The 16,289-nt window shown below is 35.3% G+C and overlaps 1 protein-coding gene across 2 annotated transcripts in view; it reads right to left on the minus strand.

The window, feature by feature from the left end:
• The window catches only part of LOC150080415 (dynamin-1-like), a 209,363-nt gene that overhangs the window by 70,527 nt on the left and 122,547 nt on the right, over positions 1–16,289 (minus strand). For both annotated transcript variants that reach the window (XM_090381422.1, XM_090381421.1), the window contains exon 12: positions 3,760–3,840. In XM_090381422.1, the coding sequence (XP_090237548.1) occupies positions 3,760–3,840 (81 nt within the window). The remainder of the gene's footprint in view (positions 1–3,759; positions 3,841–16,289) is intronic.

The following is a 16,289-nucleotide window of genomic DNA, read 5'->3' on the forward strand; positions in this document are numbered from 1 at the left end:
GTTACCAAAAAAGAAATTATGTCATGCCATTTGACAAATATGTCACAGAGCATACACAGCTCTCTTATTTTTTTACTTATTTTAAGCAGAGCACCAGTGTTGGAAAAAAATGGGGAAATGACGGAGATTGCCATCCTTCTAGTTCTATAGGAGGGAGTATATGATGAGAGCTTTGCCAATCAATTCGGCCCTGGAAAGATTGTGCAAGACTCAAGGGGTAGAATTTTTTAAAGCCTGGTCTGTATTTGTTAACAAGAGAAACTGCTTCTACAGGGACGGGATACACTTAAATAGAAAGGGTGCAAGAATATTTGCTGATGCTATCAAGGCAATATTAGGTGGTCGGAAAACTGCTAGCTTGGGTGGGATACAAGGACTAACAGATTAACAGTAGCCACTGGCAGAGGTGAAAGTGATTCTTGCACTGCTTCTATTGGAATGAGCAGCAGCCTGGAAAACAAGATGCAGGGTATTTCAGAGACTGCTTGGAGTCATTGCGGTATGAGTAAACACATGGGTTGTGTTAGGGTAGCTAAGAATAGGAACAGGTGCATGTACACCAATGCTAGTAGTTTGGTAAATAAATTTGATGAATTTGAGGTATTGCTCAAAACATCAAAGGCAGATATTGTTGGGATATCAGAGAAGTGGTGTCACACAGATATAAGGAATGCAGAACTGGAATTTCAGGAGTACAACGTCTACAGAAAGGATAGACAGGATAGGAAGGGAGGAGGGGTTATGCTATTAGTTAAGAAACACATAAAATTCAAGGAAGTGAAGCCAGTCGACATTGCTGGACAGTGCAGTGTCTAGTCAGTCTGGTGTGACATAAGCATTGGGAGATCAAAATTGAGAGTAGGAGTGTGCTATAGGCCTAATGACTCTGATGAGTATAATAAGAAACTGTACAGGGAAATAGAGTGGGCCAGTAAATCAGAGTCTTATAATGGGAGATTTTAATTTCCCAGATATTGATTGGAATTTGTGGGTTGGTCACTCACACACTAGCAAGGCTTTTGTGGATTTATTGGATGATAGTTTTCTATATCAGCATGTTCGGGAGGCTAACTAGAGGGAGTAATACTCTTGATCTGATTATCGGTAGTGATTCTTCATGCATTAAGAATCTGCTGATAAAGGAACCACTAGGTGGAGTGATCACAGTGTGCTGAAGCGGGATTTACTCAAAGAGGTAACTACCATCATTGGTAAAGGAAGGGATTTTTCTTTCATAAAAGGCGACTATGATGGTCTGAGACAGTATTTAAATTCTATACAGTGGGACCAACTGATGATGTTACCAACATCAAATTCAAAATGGGAAGCACTCAAAGAATTTATCTTGGAAGCTACTAGGCTTTACATACCAACTAAGAAATATTGTTCAATGTTTAGGCCTAAATGGATGTCAGATGAACTAATGAGACATATGGCAGAGAAGAAAAATGCATGGGACACATATAAATTAATGGGTGACATGGAAGCCTATGATAGATATAAGCTGGTCTGTAACCAAGTCACAAAGAAGATTAGGTAGGCAAAGGCAGATTATGAGAAATCCTTGGCAAAGGATGCAAAGAAAAACAGAAAAGAGTTCTTTATCTACATAAACTCTAGAAGGAAAGGGATGAATCAGATTGGTCCACTAGTTATCGATGGTTCAACTGTTGATGTTCCTGCTCAGGTGGCTAACAAACTAAATGAGTATTTTGCATCTACATTCACACATTAGGAGTTATTCAGGAAGGGAATGCGAGAGGTGAAGTAAACTCTGGCAGTGAGCTAGATGATTTTGTAAAAACTGAGAGGAAAGTGGAGGAGAAATTGTTGAGGATAAACATAAAAAAGGAACCTGGGGTGTATGGGATCTATCCAGTTATATTAAAGGAGGTAGCAAAGGAAGTAAGCAAACCCTTAGCCATAATTATGAGAGCTTCTTTGGACTCAGGGGAGGTACCCATAGACTGGAGATGTGCAAATGTGACCCCAATTCACAAAGGAGGATCAAAGGCTGACACAAGTAATTATAGACCTGTGAGTTTAACTTCTGTTCCAGGAAAATTAATGGAGGCAATGGTTAAAGAAGCACTGCAGTTATAGCTCAGACACAGCATGGTTTTGTTAAGGAAAAGTCTTGCCTAACCAATTTGATCGGATACTATGATGCAGTCACAAAAGAACTGGATGCAGGGAATAACTTTGATATTATATATTTGGATCTTAGAAAGGCTTTTGATATTGCTGCACATGGAAGACAGCTGCACAAATTAAAGCAATGTGGCATTGGAGGAAAATTGCTGTTATGGATAAAGGGATAGTTGAGGGGGAGAAGACAGAGTGGTAATCAATGGACACTGCTCATCATGGACTAATATTATTAGTGGAGTCCCTCAGAGTTCAGTGTTAGGTCCATTGTTGTTTTCTGTATTTATAAATGATATTGATGATGGTATATCAAGCTTAATGATCAAATTTGCAGACGACACATAGGTTGGCAGGGTTGTTAAGGACCCTACTGACAGTATGCTGCTGCAACAGGATCTGGAAAGGTTGTGCAGATGGGCTGAGAGGTGGCAAATGAAGTTTAACATTGACAAATGTAAAGTACTATATATGGGGAAACAGTAACTCCAGAGTAAAGTATCAACTCTGTGGTACTACACTGACAGTGGTAGAGAATGAAAAGGACCTGGGGGTAATTGTGTAGGTAGATATGAAGTTTTCTGAGCAGTGCAGACAGGCTGCAAGAGTAGCTCAGTGTATTGTCAATGATATACAGTAATTTTTCTAGCAGGGATAAGGAGGTGATTATTCTCTTGTATAAGGCAATGGTCAGGCCACACCTTGAGTACTGTATACAGGTCTGGAGGTGTCATTTCAAGAAGGATGTAGAGCTGCTGGAACGAGTACAGAGAAGGGCAACAAGATTAGTGAATGGAACAAAGGGATTCTCTTACGAAGAAAGGCCTAAGTTTTGCGAATTACAGTGTCTGGAGATTAGGCACTGGCGAGGTGATTTGACAGAGGTGTATAAAGCCTTGAAGGGTTTGAGCATGCTCAATGCTGATGGGATTCTTCTTCTTGCTCAGAATAATCACCTGAGAGGGCATAAATTCAAATTGAGGAAAGACAGATGCAGGATAGATGTGCAGAAATTTGCCTTTAGCCAGTGGGTAGTTGGTTGGTGGAACAGACTTTCATCCCTTGTTGTGGTAGTTGATAGCCTAAATAAATTTAAGGCTTGGCTGGACAGGTATTTCGAACGAACGAAGGGGTGAAATGGGAGTGGGTGTTTTTTTTTTTGGCTGATGATGCATAAACTTGCTTTCTTGCATCATATGCCTCTACTAATGCTGGTGACTGCCTGTACTGATTTTACTTGAAGAAAAATTTTCTCTGCTAGAACTATGTTAAATAGAAAGGCAGTCTTATCGGTCCCATCTGAAAGGTCGTTGTTTTGACTGCCCCCCCCTTTAAAAATACTTTATAATTAGACACCATAATGTAAAATTAAATTTCCTCACATTCTACAATAATTTCTTGAAAGAAATTATTGCACTTCATGAAAAAAAAAAAAAAAAAAACAATGGCCCCAAGTATGTGATTATGTAGTGGCATATTTTAATTGAGAAGGTTTAAGAAGAGCACAAAAACTAGTGTGAAATACAATGTAAATAGAGAAAGTTCCACAATAAAACTACATTATTAGATGAATTTATCATTTCAAATGAATATCAAAATAACCTCTGTACTCACCAGTGTCATTTCCTCTTCTCTTTTTATGATTGGAATTACATTTGCAATGATTTCATTTTGTAAATATCTGTAATTTGCCAACTGAAAAAATTATTTGAGGATGCTATCAGCATAAAGAAAATAAACTCCAACAAAGATAGCATGCAAAATATATTTTATAAAATGCTGTTTTCCTTTAATTTATTATACCAAAAGAAAATAATACTGCATAAAAAATTAACTGATTGCAGTTGAAAAAACTACTGAATAACATATTTCACAATGCTTATGAAGGACTTAATGATACTTCACGAAATCATCCATGTAGTTTCTTCACTTTGACATTAAAAGTTTAAGTTGAAATTAAAATTAACATCATAATAGATTTAGTAAATGACAAATCTGTTAATGAAAACCAACTTTGTTGTCTTTCAAATCTCATTATTACAGTGTTTCCTGGTAATTTAAAAACATGCTACTAAGTTAAAGGAATTAAGTAGGTACCTACCTAATTCCAATTTTGGAAAATAACAGGCAATTAAATTAAAGCACTTGTAATGGTATGTATTTCTAGGAAATGTATACCTAGCATATAACTTCCATTTTTAACTGCACTTAATTCTTAAATAACACCTATAGAAAAGCCTTATTTTCAATTTAAAATGACCAATAAATTTATATAAATTATATGTATTGCCTGGCAATAAAATATGCTAGCGATCATTTGTAGGCTATAAATTGTTTATAAACTTAAATTTTCTTAAACTTTCGGCGATAAACTTTCCTAGACTTAGTCTAGGAAAGTTTATCACCCAATTCACCGCCAGCAATTAATCGCTAGCAGTTTACCGCCACGTCAGTTTATCGCATAAACAATTTATAGCCTACAAATATCGCCAGGCAATACATATAATTTATATAAATTTATTTTTAACTTAAGTAGCATGTTTTAGGGGAGTGGAGGTAGGGCATGCCAATTAGGGAGGTACTTATATATTTATAATCTCTTACAATCACAACATTTTCTTATTTTGAGTTTATTTTTCATCCTTTTGAGTTTGTGAACGCATCATGTCAGTGGAATTTTCGAAATCAGAAAAAGGAAAACCGAAATTGTGCTTTAGTGGACATTTGTTTTATAAAGACAGGCAAAATGAAATTCATTGGAAGTGTCAAAATTACCGAAAAACCAAATGTGCCGCTCGAGTTACTACAGTAGATAACACCATTGTTAAAACATGGAAGGAGCACAATCACTATGGAGACGCAGCAGGAGTTGAGGCAGCACAACTTCTTGATACCATCCGAACTTATGCAGAAACAACAAATAATACGCCTCATAGTATCATTTCAAATATTTCAAGAATCTGTAGCCAAGCAGCAGTCCCTAAGCTTCCAAGTGTAGATACAATGAAATGAACAATCCAAAATATAAGAAATAGAAATTTTGATGGCCCAGTTCTTCCAACGTATCGTAGAGACAGTTTTTACAGAAGAATATAAAACATCATGCAATGGAGAATTGTTTCTACAATTTGATTCTGGACCCGAGGACAATCGTATGTTAATTTTCAGTACGAAAAGAAATTTGCAGTTGTTAGCGTGAAGTGAACACTGGTATGCCGATGGGATTTTAAAAACTGTTCCTTACTTTTTTTTTTTTTTATCAGCTGTATACGATACATGGATTCAAGGACAAAATATCGCTTCCATTAGTTTATGCATTATTGCCTAACAAGTCTGAGGAAACGTATGTATCTCTACCACAGCAGCTGAAAGTATTGAAACCAGCTATGTCCCTGCTATCAATAACTATAGATTTTGAAACGGCGATGATGAATGCTTGCAGAAGAGTTTTTCCTGACACTTTGCAACGGGGTTGTTTTTTCCACTTTTCACAATGTATTTTTCGTTCCAGTCAGAATAATGGATTGAAAAAACATTATGAAACTGATGCTAATTTTGCTTTAAATATGCGAATTTTGGCAGCAATTACATTTGTGCCCACTCCTATTGTGACGGTCGTTTTTGAACATTTGTATGAAAATGGTGTTTTTCCTCCAGAATCGCAAGAAGTTGTTGATTATTTTGAGGATACATGGATTGGACGTCCAACCAGATGACATCTTCGTCGACCACCAAAGTATTCCCATGAAATGTGGAACGTACACCAGCTTGTTCTTGAAGGATTACCAAGAACGAATAATTCTGTTGAAGGGTGGCATAGAGGATTTGAGGAACAAGTCGCTGCTTATTATCCCAACATTTGGAAATTTATCGATTGCATTAAGAAAGAACAAAGTATTAACGAAATGCGCATTGAACAATATTTAAGTAGAAGTGATCCGGGCAACAAAAAAAAAAAAAAAATTATCGCGATTGTGATGAATGAATTAAAAGGCTTGTTAGTGCATACGATGAACGAGGTGATGTTGTTGATTATCTAAGAGGTATAGTGCATAATATTTCTTATTAATAATTTACATACTGTGTTGTAAATATTAGTTTCTTAGTAATTAATTATCCCAACGCGACTGATTCTGAAGATTGCATAAACATTCATTTTGAATTTTTGCAGTGTACTATGACATACCTAATGTTATAATTAGTTTAGTTTAAAATTAACCAATTATTATATTGTTCAAATAATGGATTTTTTACTATTTTTGTGATACATGTAACTATTAAAATACATAATCTACCTATTAAATTACATATTTCCATACATGTGTTTTTTTTTTTTTTTTTTTCCCCGTACTATTCCCTCACAGTTCATAGAATTCCAAAAATATGCTAATCATAGCTTAAGGCAGAAACTTAAAAAATAACTTTGTGATTTGACCAAACACATCTCATTGCTTCTAAGCAGTAAAATGCGATAAACTGACGCGGCGGTAAATTGTGGCGGTGAATTGCTGGCGATAAACTTTCCTATACTCTAAAAAAACAAATGAAATTTGTTTGAAAGTTTCATTGTTTGAATGAAAGAACAGAAATATTATTATTATTATTATTATTAGCTGTATGGTGCAAGGAAGCCTGAAGCTTATGCTGCACCAGTCAAAAAAAAAAATCCTGAGTTACCCTGAGAGAGAGAGAGAGAGAGAGAGAGAGAGAGAGAGAGAGAGAGAGAGAGAGAGAGAGAGAGAGAGAAAATCACCAAGAAAGAGAAGAATGATAATATGCAGCTCAGGACCCTGGGTGTGCCGAGCCCATACTCACCAGATGTGAGCCCCTGGGGTTAAATAGAAGAAAGAAGTTAAATAGAAGAAGTTAGTTTAGTTAAATAGAAGTTAGTTTAGTGAGTTTGAAATTGAACTGTGAATGGGCATTGACTAGCTAAAGTATGTGTTCAAAAACTGATTCATGCAGGTAATATCTGACAGTGACTGGAAATATTTAAAGAAAGGTATGCAGCATAAACCAAATCTCTAAGAAAAGGAACATCTACACTTCTGTTCCAGTTAGGTTCACCTAATGGAGCTATGTGAAGATCACAAGTTTTAATAAAATGAAATTGAAAGACATAACTAGCTGCTTTGCAGACCTGAAGGTTCCATTATATATTATTGGGTGAGAAATCCACTTACACTAAAATACTCTATTCTGTATGGCATAATGGAACAACAGGGAAACAATGTAAGAACAAAATCATTAATTAATCCTTTTGGATATAGTGTTTAGGAGTCGAAAACTAAAGTAATTCCTTGGAACATTTAAAATTTTTGCATAAAAAATTTATATGGTATCCACCAAATCAATGACTTTCAAATCCTTTCATATTGTCTCTGTGGAGTGATGTAAGAAAAGAATCATTAATTAACCTCGCTACTCTCTTCTGCATATAGTGTTTAGGAGTTTAACCATAGAGCAGCTTCTTGGGGGATTTGAAATTTTTGTACCAAAAACTATATACAACACCCAATGGACCATTGACCATTAAAATACCTAACAAAATATGAAAAACAGGTTGGAGGAGAATAATTTCAAGACCTGCAGCAGTATTTAAATACACAAACTGTTTAATAGCTTAAAACAGTTTTAGTGTATTTAAATATGAATAAACATTACTGAATATTGTCATACCACACTGCAGTGTGACTGGGTAAGACAAACTAAAGATAAATTATAAACTATAAATAAATTACTCATTAAGATAACAAAACAGTTTCAGGCCATATGAGAAACAATAGCATAAGAGGAATGCTATGAACTAGGTTGCTAAGTGTGAAAGCTGGACAAAATTTAAAAATGGCTTATGCAAGTTGCAGTGGGCAGCAGGACGAATGATCTCTATACATGTACGTGAAAACATATCAAACTCTCTGGTGACTATTGTTTATCTGTTGGAGAATCTGCTGCTTGATCTGCATCAGCCTTTGATTATATCTATCTGAGAATTCTTAATTCTACAACATAAGCGAGAATATTCTGAACTTTATACAGAAATACATACTTGTAACTTTGATTATGACTTCCAAAATTATGTGGAGAACTACAGTAAGGATTGCCAACAGCAGAACTCAATTTTCTCTGCTTTTCTTGTAAATTCTTTGCTGATCCCTCATTCAGGATAACACCCCATTAACAAAATTTGCTGATGATTTAAAGACTTGGGCTAAAGCTTCAGGCCAATACAGAAAGCTATGATTCATAAGACAAATGATACAGTGAATAAAATACATGCCTGCTTTAATCGCTGAGGAAATTAATCCAAGTAAATCTACATACATCTTAAAAAAAAAAAAAAAAAGCTGCCCTATTTTATCTTCTCTGGATGTCTCCATTATATCATATAAGTTCCTGTCCAAAAATATCTGAGTATATATCCAAGCATAATCTGGTGAAAAGCTTTTACTAAAATCACACATTCAGGAAGTCAAGGTCAATCAATAAATAGGGAGTGACACTAAAACAAAATCTTATCCAAGTCTCAATAGCATAATGAAATATGTTAAGACCAACACCTTTTCTCATTTATTAAATGGTATGGCTGGGATTTTGAGAACTGTAACACAATACAAATCTCAATAGTATCCAATCACTAGAATTCCACTGACATACTTATTCAAGCCAAATCAATGAAAACTTTCTTTTAAGATTACTCATTTCAAACTGGGAAGCTATGTCTCTGTGGAACAAAGCTGCACTTTGCATCCATCCTTTTCCCATGCAATACAAGAGCAAAGACAAAACTAACCCCTTTTAACAAAAAAATACATTTTTTGCTAAAAGGGGACACTGACACATTTTTTGTTTTAGACAAGAAAAACATTACACTACTTTTATTATCATTAAAATGCAACTATTTCTCTGATTCATTGAAACGATTCTTGCTACTACCAATGAAAAGTCAAAGTACAAAATAAAACTTTATTAAAAGTTGAGTAAAAATAAAATACAGTATATGGAAACTTATTAAGAATAATAATAAAATACACAGATAAATGGTAAAAGTGATAAAAGTACTTAAAAGCAATAAGATCTAGCTTTCAGAGCAATGTGTCCCTTTATCAACTTAGAAGACAAGCAGTATAACATACTACTTGTCTTCTTGACATACTACTTCATTGGTGAAGAGAGGATTATCAGAGCTGGAAATGAAATTAGAAAATGTGAATTGGAATATCATCGGTTTGGCTGAAACAAGAAGAAGAAATGAATCACTTATAAGTTTATCAAGTGGAAATCTGCTGTACATCAATGGAAACAGTGAAAGGAGCGAAGTTGGAGTTGGCTTTCTGGTCCATAAAGATATAAAAAAACAACATTTTGAATTCAAAAGTACATCACCAAGGGTGTCGAGACTACTACTCAAGATTTCTAAGAGGTACAAGCTAAAGGTTATAATGATTTATGCACCAACATCAAGCCATGATGATGAAGAGGTTGAAGAAATGTACACAAAAGTTGAGTCTTCTAGACGAGCCGAAAACCCGACACTATCATTATGGGAGATTTCAATGCTAAGGTTGGAAAGAGACAAAACAGTGCAGAAAGGGGAACTATAGTAAATTTTGGAATTGGTGAAAGAAATGAAAGAGGTGAAAGACTTGTGGAATTTGCACAATCTCGAGGATTGTCAGTAATCAACACTTTTTTGAAGAAAAGGGTGAACAGAAAGTGAACGCAGAAGAGCCCAAATGGATTAACAACTAAAGAAATCAGCTTCATCCTCACTAACAAAAGATATATTGTGAATGATGTCACCATCCTGAACAAGGTAAATGTTGGAAGTGATCACAGAATGGTAAGATGTACACTTGATATACATATAAGAAAAGAAAGGAAAACACTGACTCGAGTAAATAATACGAAGGCCTTTGAGATAACAGAAGAGGAGAAAAAGCACTATGTACTGGAACTTAAAAACAAGTTTGAGCTTCTGCAGACTGCTCAGGTCCAAGATATCGACGAGGAATATTAAAACTTTCTGAAAGTGATAAAGCCCAAGAAATCTATAAGTAAAAAGAAATCCAAAGAAGAAAAAATTAGTCAAGAAATACTTGTCATGATGAACCGAAGACTACAAATGAAGAGCAAGATAAGGAGATAAGGACCGACAATGAGAAGATTTGAGTATACAGAGTTATGCAAAGCCATTAGAAAGGGACTCAGAGAGAACATAAGATTTAACACAAGAAAAGTAGAACAAGAATTAAGGGAAAACAAAGGACTTAAATCATCAGTCATGAGGAGTAATACAGAAAGACAAATGATACTGGATTATGAAAAGGCATTTGACTCCATACAGCATAAGGCAATGTTTCGAGCACTGGAAAAACAAGGCATAGATACCCCATATATTATGATTTTGAAGAAAATATATGAGAACGCTACCTCCTTTATTAGACTAGACAAAGACAGTAGCAAATTTAAAATTGAGAAAGGAGTTCGACAAGGAGACACAATATCTCCGAAGTTGTTTACAGCTGCCCTTGAGGAAGCTTTCAGAAGATTAGACTGGTTCCAGAAAGGAGTCAATGTGAATGGAGAGAACCTAAACCATTTACGATTTGCAGATGACATTGTGGTCACAAGCCACGACCCACAAAGAAATAGAGGAAAATCTTAGTCAGTTATGCAGAGTTAGTAAGGATTTTGGACTAAAGACGAATATGGCTAAAACAAAAGTAATGATGAATAAGTATGCCACAGAAAGGGATATAATGATTGAAGAAGCAGTAATTGAAGAGGTGGAGTCATATACTTATCTGGGACAAGTCATTGGCTGTAATAATGATAAATGGCTGGAAGTCAAGAGAAGAATAAATTTTGAATGGATTTTAAATTTTACTCCCCACCATGGCTTATGGAAGTGAAGCTGAGGACAATACAGCAAAGAATGGAACAATTTATATTGGGAATCAGACTGTTAGATAAGAAGAGAAACACATGGATTAGGCAGCAAACTCAAGTAAAGGACATTCTTATCAAAACTAAAGAACTAAAATGGTCTTAGGTAGGACACATAGTTCAAAGACAAAATGACAGATGGACTAAGAAAATAACAGAATGGTACCCAAGAGGAGCTAGAAGAAAACCTGAAAGACAATGAAGGAGATGGACTTTGTGCACAAACTCATGAAATTTATGAGTTTGTGGGTAGCAAATGGATGGCCATTGCACAAAACAGAAGGAACTGGAAAGTTGCTCAAGAGGCCTTCATCCTGCAGTGGATTGAAAATGGTTGATGATGACATACATCATTATATTATCAGAGGTGCAACATATATGCATGTGCTACAAAAACCAATACAAACAGTGATGGTGAAAAAAAAAAGGAGGAGGGGGGGACATCAGCTGTTAGATTCTGCAGAAGTAGGACAACGAATATTTACCACATTATAAGCTTGCCACCTTTCAATAACTGCTTTCATAATAGGGTGCAGCGCATTATGGCCTTGCTGCCCTTGTGCCGTAAAGCCCATAAACAAACAAACATAATAGGGTGCATGCAGGTTCCATGATCATGATTAATGCTGGAACCTGCCACAACTGTATGAAGCACTTCCAACAAGGGATGATGAAAACCATGTGTGCAGTGCAAAATTTCAACATTGGAATTTTGGTTACAATTTTTGGTAATATCTTTTTCTGATATTATCTGTGTTGTCATTAGTTGTGTTATCTTTATTTAAACATCTTAACAGTATAATGTAATATGTTATTATTTAACTGTTCTATTTAATTTTTTTTTAAAATTAAGATATTGTGATGGTATCATCCATCTTTATGCAACTTTAAGGCTTTCTGTGAATCCCACCCCAAACTATGTACCAATTCAGAGTAGGTTATGGCAAATGATGAAAAGAAGCAAGCTTTATAAAGTATTAGCAAAAAAAAAAAAAAAAAAAAAAAAACCAACTCATCTGTTCTGTATATCCTTAAAATCTCTTCAAAACACTTCCACAATAACAGATGGAAATTTGTTCCAATAATGTATTACTCTCCAGCCAAAAGCAAATTTTTGCACTTCTGTCTTGCTACCATGCTTTTTGTTCCCTTATATGTGCTGTGTGAGAAAGAGTGAGGACACCACATCAGTATTTCGTTTATTCAATCCATTTAAAACTGACAGTTAAATGAATTGTAGGACTCCTTGAGGTACTAATTTAATTGACTTAATAAATGGTAGCAATAGCTTAATTTTTTCAGTACTCACCTTAATATAAACTGCAGTTGGATTTAGAATGAGTGGAGTGGGAATTAGCTAAAATTGGGGTTAACATGGGTAAGCTTAATTGTTTTGAACAGAATTAAAATGTGCTCAAGGAAATAGAGGTGCCCGTCTTCATCCTTGGTTGTCATGAAATAAATTGAAAAAATTGGGACCTGAGAATGTAATCACAAAGACCAATAGCCGTAACGATTGTCTTTCGTTATTAACGTCTTCAGTTGGTAATAGAGGAGGAGAGAGAGCATAAGTCCCCGTGAAAAAAAAAAAGTTAAGCTATTGCTACCATTTATTAAGCCATTTAAAACTTTAAACACTTCAATCAGGAATCCTCAGAGACACCTAGTTTTCAGGTGCTGCAATTTGTAGAACTGAAGTCTTTCTTGGTAAGCATACCATTTTGTGTCCCTGACTAATTTTGTTGCTCTTCTCTGCACCTGTTCCAACAGATCCACATCCTTCCTGAAACAGGCTTCCAGATCTATATGAAATACTCAAGATGTGGCTTAACCATTGCTAATAGAGCGAGGTAATCATCGCCTTGTCCCTGTTGACAAAATTCCTATGTATCATTGATAGAACCCTATGAGCTGTCCTAGCCTGTCTGCACTGCTCAGAGAACTTCATGTCAAATTATACAATTAATCCTAGGTTGTTTTTGTTCTCTGCCACCTTGAGTGTTGTACCATCCTAATGGCGCCTCCATAGCCAGGTGGGCAGGAGCGGCAATGCATAGTACACACTTCTTGATTAGACCGGGGTTCGAGCCTGTGACCACCAAAAAAGGAGGATGCGGAAAGGTCAGGGAATGACCACCGCATATCCCCAGAGCAATACGGCCTTAGTTGCTAATGCTTCTAAAAACCAAACAACCACCATCCTAGTGGTATGTTATTATGGGATTACTGACAATATGATTACTGACTATGCAGTACCTTGCATTTATCAATTTTAAAACCTCAATATCCACTTCTCAGCCCATATGCCTAAATTTTCTAGTAGTATCTTGCTGCAGTAGTATGCCTTGACTTTTGCCATTAACCACCTTCAAACCTTAAGCCTAATATGCCTTCATCAATACTGTTAACTGCTGAGTCATCACATGGAGCATAACAGTCCTCCAGTACATTTAAAACTATTGACCATGTTTGATACCTTCATCTGCACTGCTGAAGCTCTCAGTTGATTAATAACCTACTCTGATTTGTAATCTGCTGTGGGTCATCGTCTAAGTAATTTGTACCCAAACTGATCTGGAGGAAAACAGTCCTCTACAACACCACTCTCATTTCGATTTCAGAGTGTAACATTCTTGTTCACCAGGTGGTAATCATCCAGCTATTTTATTTCAATCATTATTATTTTAGTATTAGTTTTGGTTCTAGAGTCAAACATTTCCTGTTTGCTGGGTAATCACACAGTTATTTTATTTATATATAACCACCTATAATAATTCGTTTACAATGTGACCTACTTTTACAATATGACATATTGCCGTGTGACATTGAAAAATGTTTAAAATTTTTAATATTAAAAATAAAATTAGATCTCTGCTGTCCTAAACAGTCTGAAATAATAACAGTATTTTACACTGTAGCACAGTGTAAATAGTAATAATTTCTAGACGGAATACAGATAAATCTCAGACATTTCTTGGTACCACTTCTTCAGAGGAGAGGTTACTAATGGGTACATTAGTAATCACTCCTCTACTCAACCATCTGTTTGTCCCTAGCAGTAACTTTCCCCTAATGACATAATGCTCCAACTTGTACAGCAGTGTTAACGTGTCGAAAGGAATAGTGTCAAAAGCTTTAGTGAAATATATGTATATGGCATCAAAATTATTTTTTGTGTCTAATCCAGTTCCTTTGTTATGGCATCATAGTAGCTAATCAGATTGGTCAGACATGACCCTTAACAAATCCTGTTGTGATTGCCATATGACTGAATTCTTATCAAGATGATCCTGCATTAATCACTGGCTCTATTATTTTTCCTGGAACAGAGGTATACTTCTGGTGTCCTCATCCCTAATAAAAGATTTTAAAAAAGGTGTAGAATAAGATGTAGAAAAAAGTGTAGAAGAAGGTGGCCTTTTTAATTTTCTACACCTTGTTTTCTGGGCTGCTTCTTGTCCCAATAGAGACATTGAAAAAATCAATTTTACCTCTGCTTGGAGTTGCTGTTAATCTGTACATCCCCTCAAACTAGTAGTTTTCTAACCTACCTAACCATCTCAAATAGCATCATCAATTTTTTTTTTCAGGTACATTACATCATTTGCCTTATTCTATTGAACTTCAACAGAAGAGGCAAATGAAATTTGCCTCTTCTATTGATCTGTATCCCATCCCTATAGAAACAGTCTCTCCTGTTAACAATCACACACTAAGCTGAGAAAAATTCTACACCTAATGAGGTCTGTACAATCTCTCCAGAGCCTAATTAATTAACAATGCTCTCATCATCCCAATTTCAGGCACCTCTGTAGCCAGGTGGGAAGGAGCAGCAGTGCATAGCACATGCTTCTTGATTAGACCGGGATTCAAGCCCGTCACCACCAAATACGGAGAATGCGGAAAGGTCAGGGAATGACCACTGCATATTCCGGAGCAATATGGCCTTAGTTGCTAATGCTCCAAATAACAACAACGCATCCCAATTTCACATAGTTACTGACCAATAAATTTTTAAATATATTTTCAAAATATTTTTATCTTGGCAGTAGTATACTCTACTTTTTAAAACAAGTAGTATTGGTCCCCTGATAGGCCCCAGATTTTAACTTTAATATTTCAAAAAAGTGTTTGGTTTTTTTGAACTGTGTTTTTAATGTACTAATGTTTGACCTTTTACCAGTAGATTGCAATGCTTATTAATTTCAGTTCTACATTTTTTTTAATAATAATTGAAAATTTTGTAAAAACGTTTTTTGGCACTAAAAATACTCATTACTTTTAATGAAATAAAAAAAAAAAGTTCATCGATTATACTTTTTTGAAATTAATGTATTTCAATGAAAAAAATAATTTTCTATTAATTTTGCTTCTGTAAGTGACGAATATTATAAACGTGAACTCATTTTTTTCAAAGTTCTTGTGACATTCGCTACGTGGTTAGGCAATGAGATTAGTGAGAGGAACAAAGGGTTGCTGTTATCAAGAAAGGCTCAAGTTCTGCAAATTTCAGAATCTGGGACAAGGCACTTGCAAGGTTATCTGATTGACGTGTATAAGGCCTTAAATGGTTTGATCAAGCTCAATGCTGATGGATTCTTCCTCATGCTCAGATTCTGCACCTGAGGGGACATAAATTCAAATTGAGGAAAGACAGTCATAGAATAGATGTGCGGAAATTTGCCTTTAGCCAGCAGGTTGTTGATTGTTGGAACAAGCTTCCTTTTGTTGTTGTGGAAGTTGACAGCTTAAATAAATTCAAGGCTGAACTAGAGAAACATTTGGAGTGAATGAATGGGTGAAACAGGAAGGACTTTTTTTTTTTTTTTTTTTTTTTTTTGGTATATAAGCTTTCTTTCTTGCATCATATGCCTCTACTAATGCTAATGAAAATTCTGCACGGCTAAAATGGAAAAACAATTGCAATACATCACTTTGTGTACCCATTTTTGTTGCCAAAATTTTTATTTTTATTATGAACAGCCTTCTTTGCATATTACAACCTAAATTTTATTTGGAAATTGATGCCTGATAAATCAAATAGGGAAACAAAAATCACCATGGGCCATTATATAGTTTTTCCAGCCAAAAATATATGAAATATGACAATCTATGTCATATATTTCACATATATCAAATTGATATATAAAAAGAAAGACAATATGTGGTCTGTGGTTCTATTTTCATGAAGAAAA

The sequence above is a fragment of the Mastigoproctus giganteus genome, chromosome 9, assembly GCF_048544385.1.
Source record: "Mastigoproctus giganteus isolate SK-2022 chromosome 9, ASM4854438v1, whole genome shotgun sequence".
Taxonomy (NCBI): Eukaryota; Metazoa; Arthropoda; class Arachnida; order Uropygi; family Thelyphonidae; genus Mastigoproctus; species Mastigoproctus giganteus.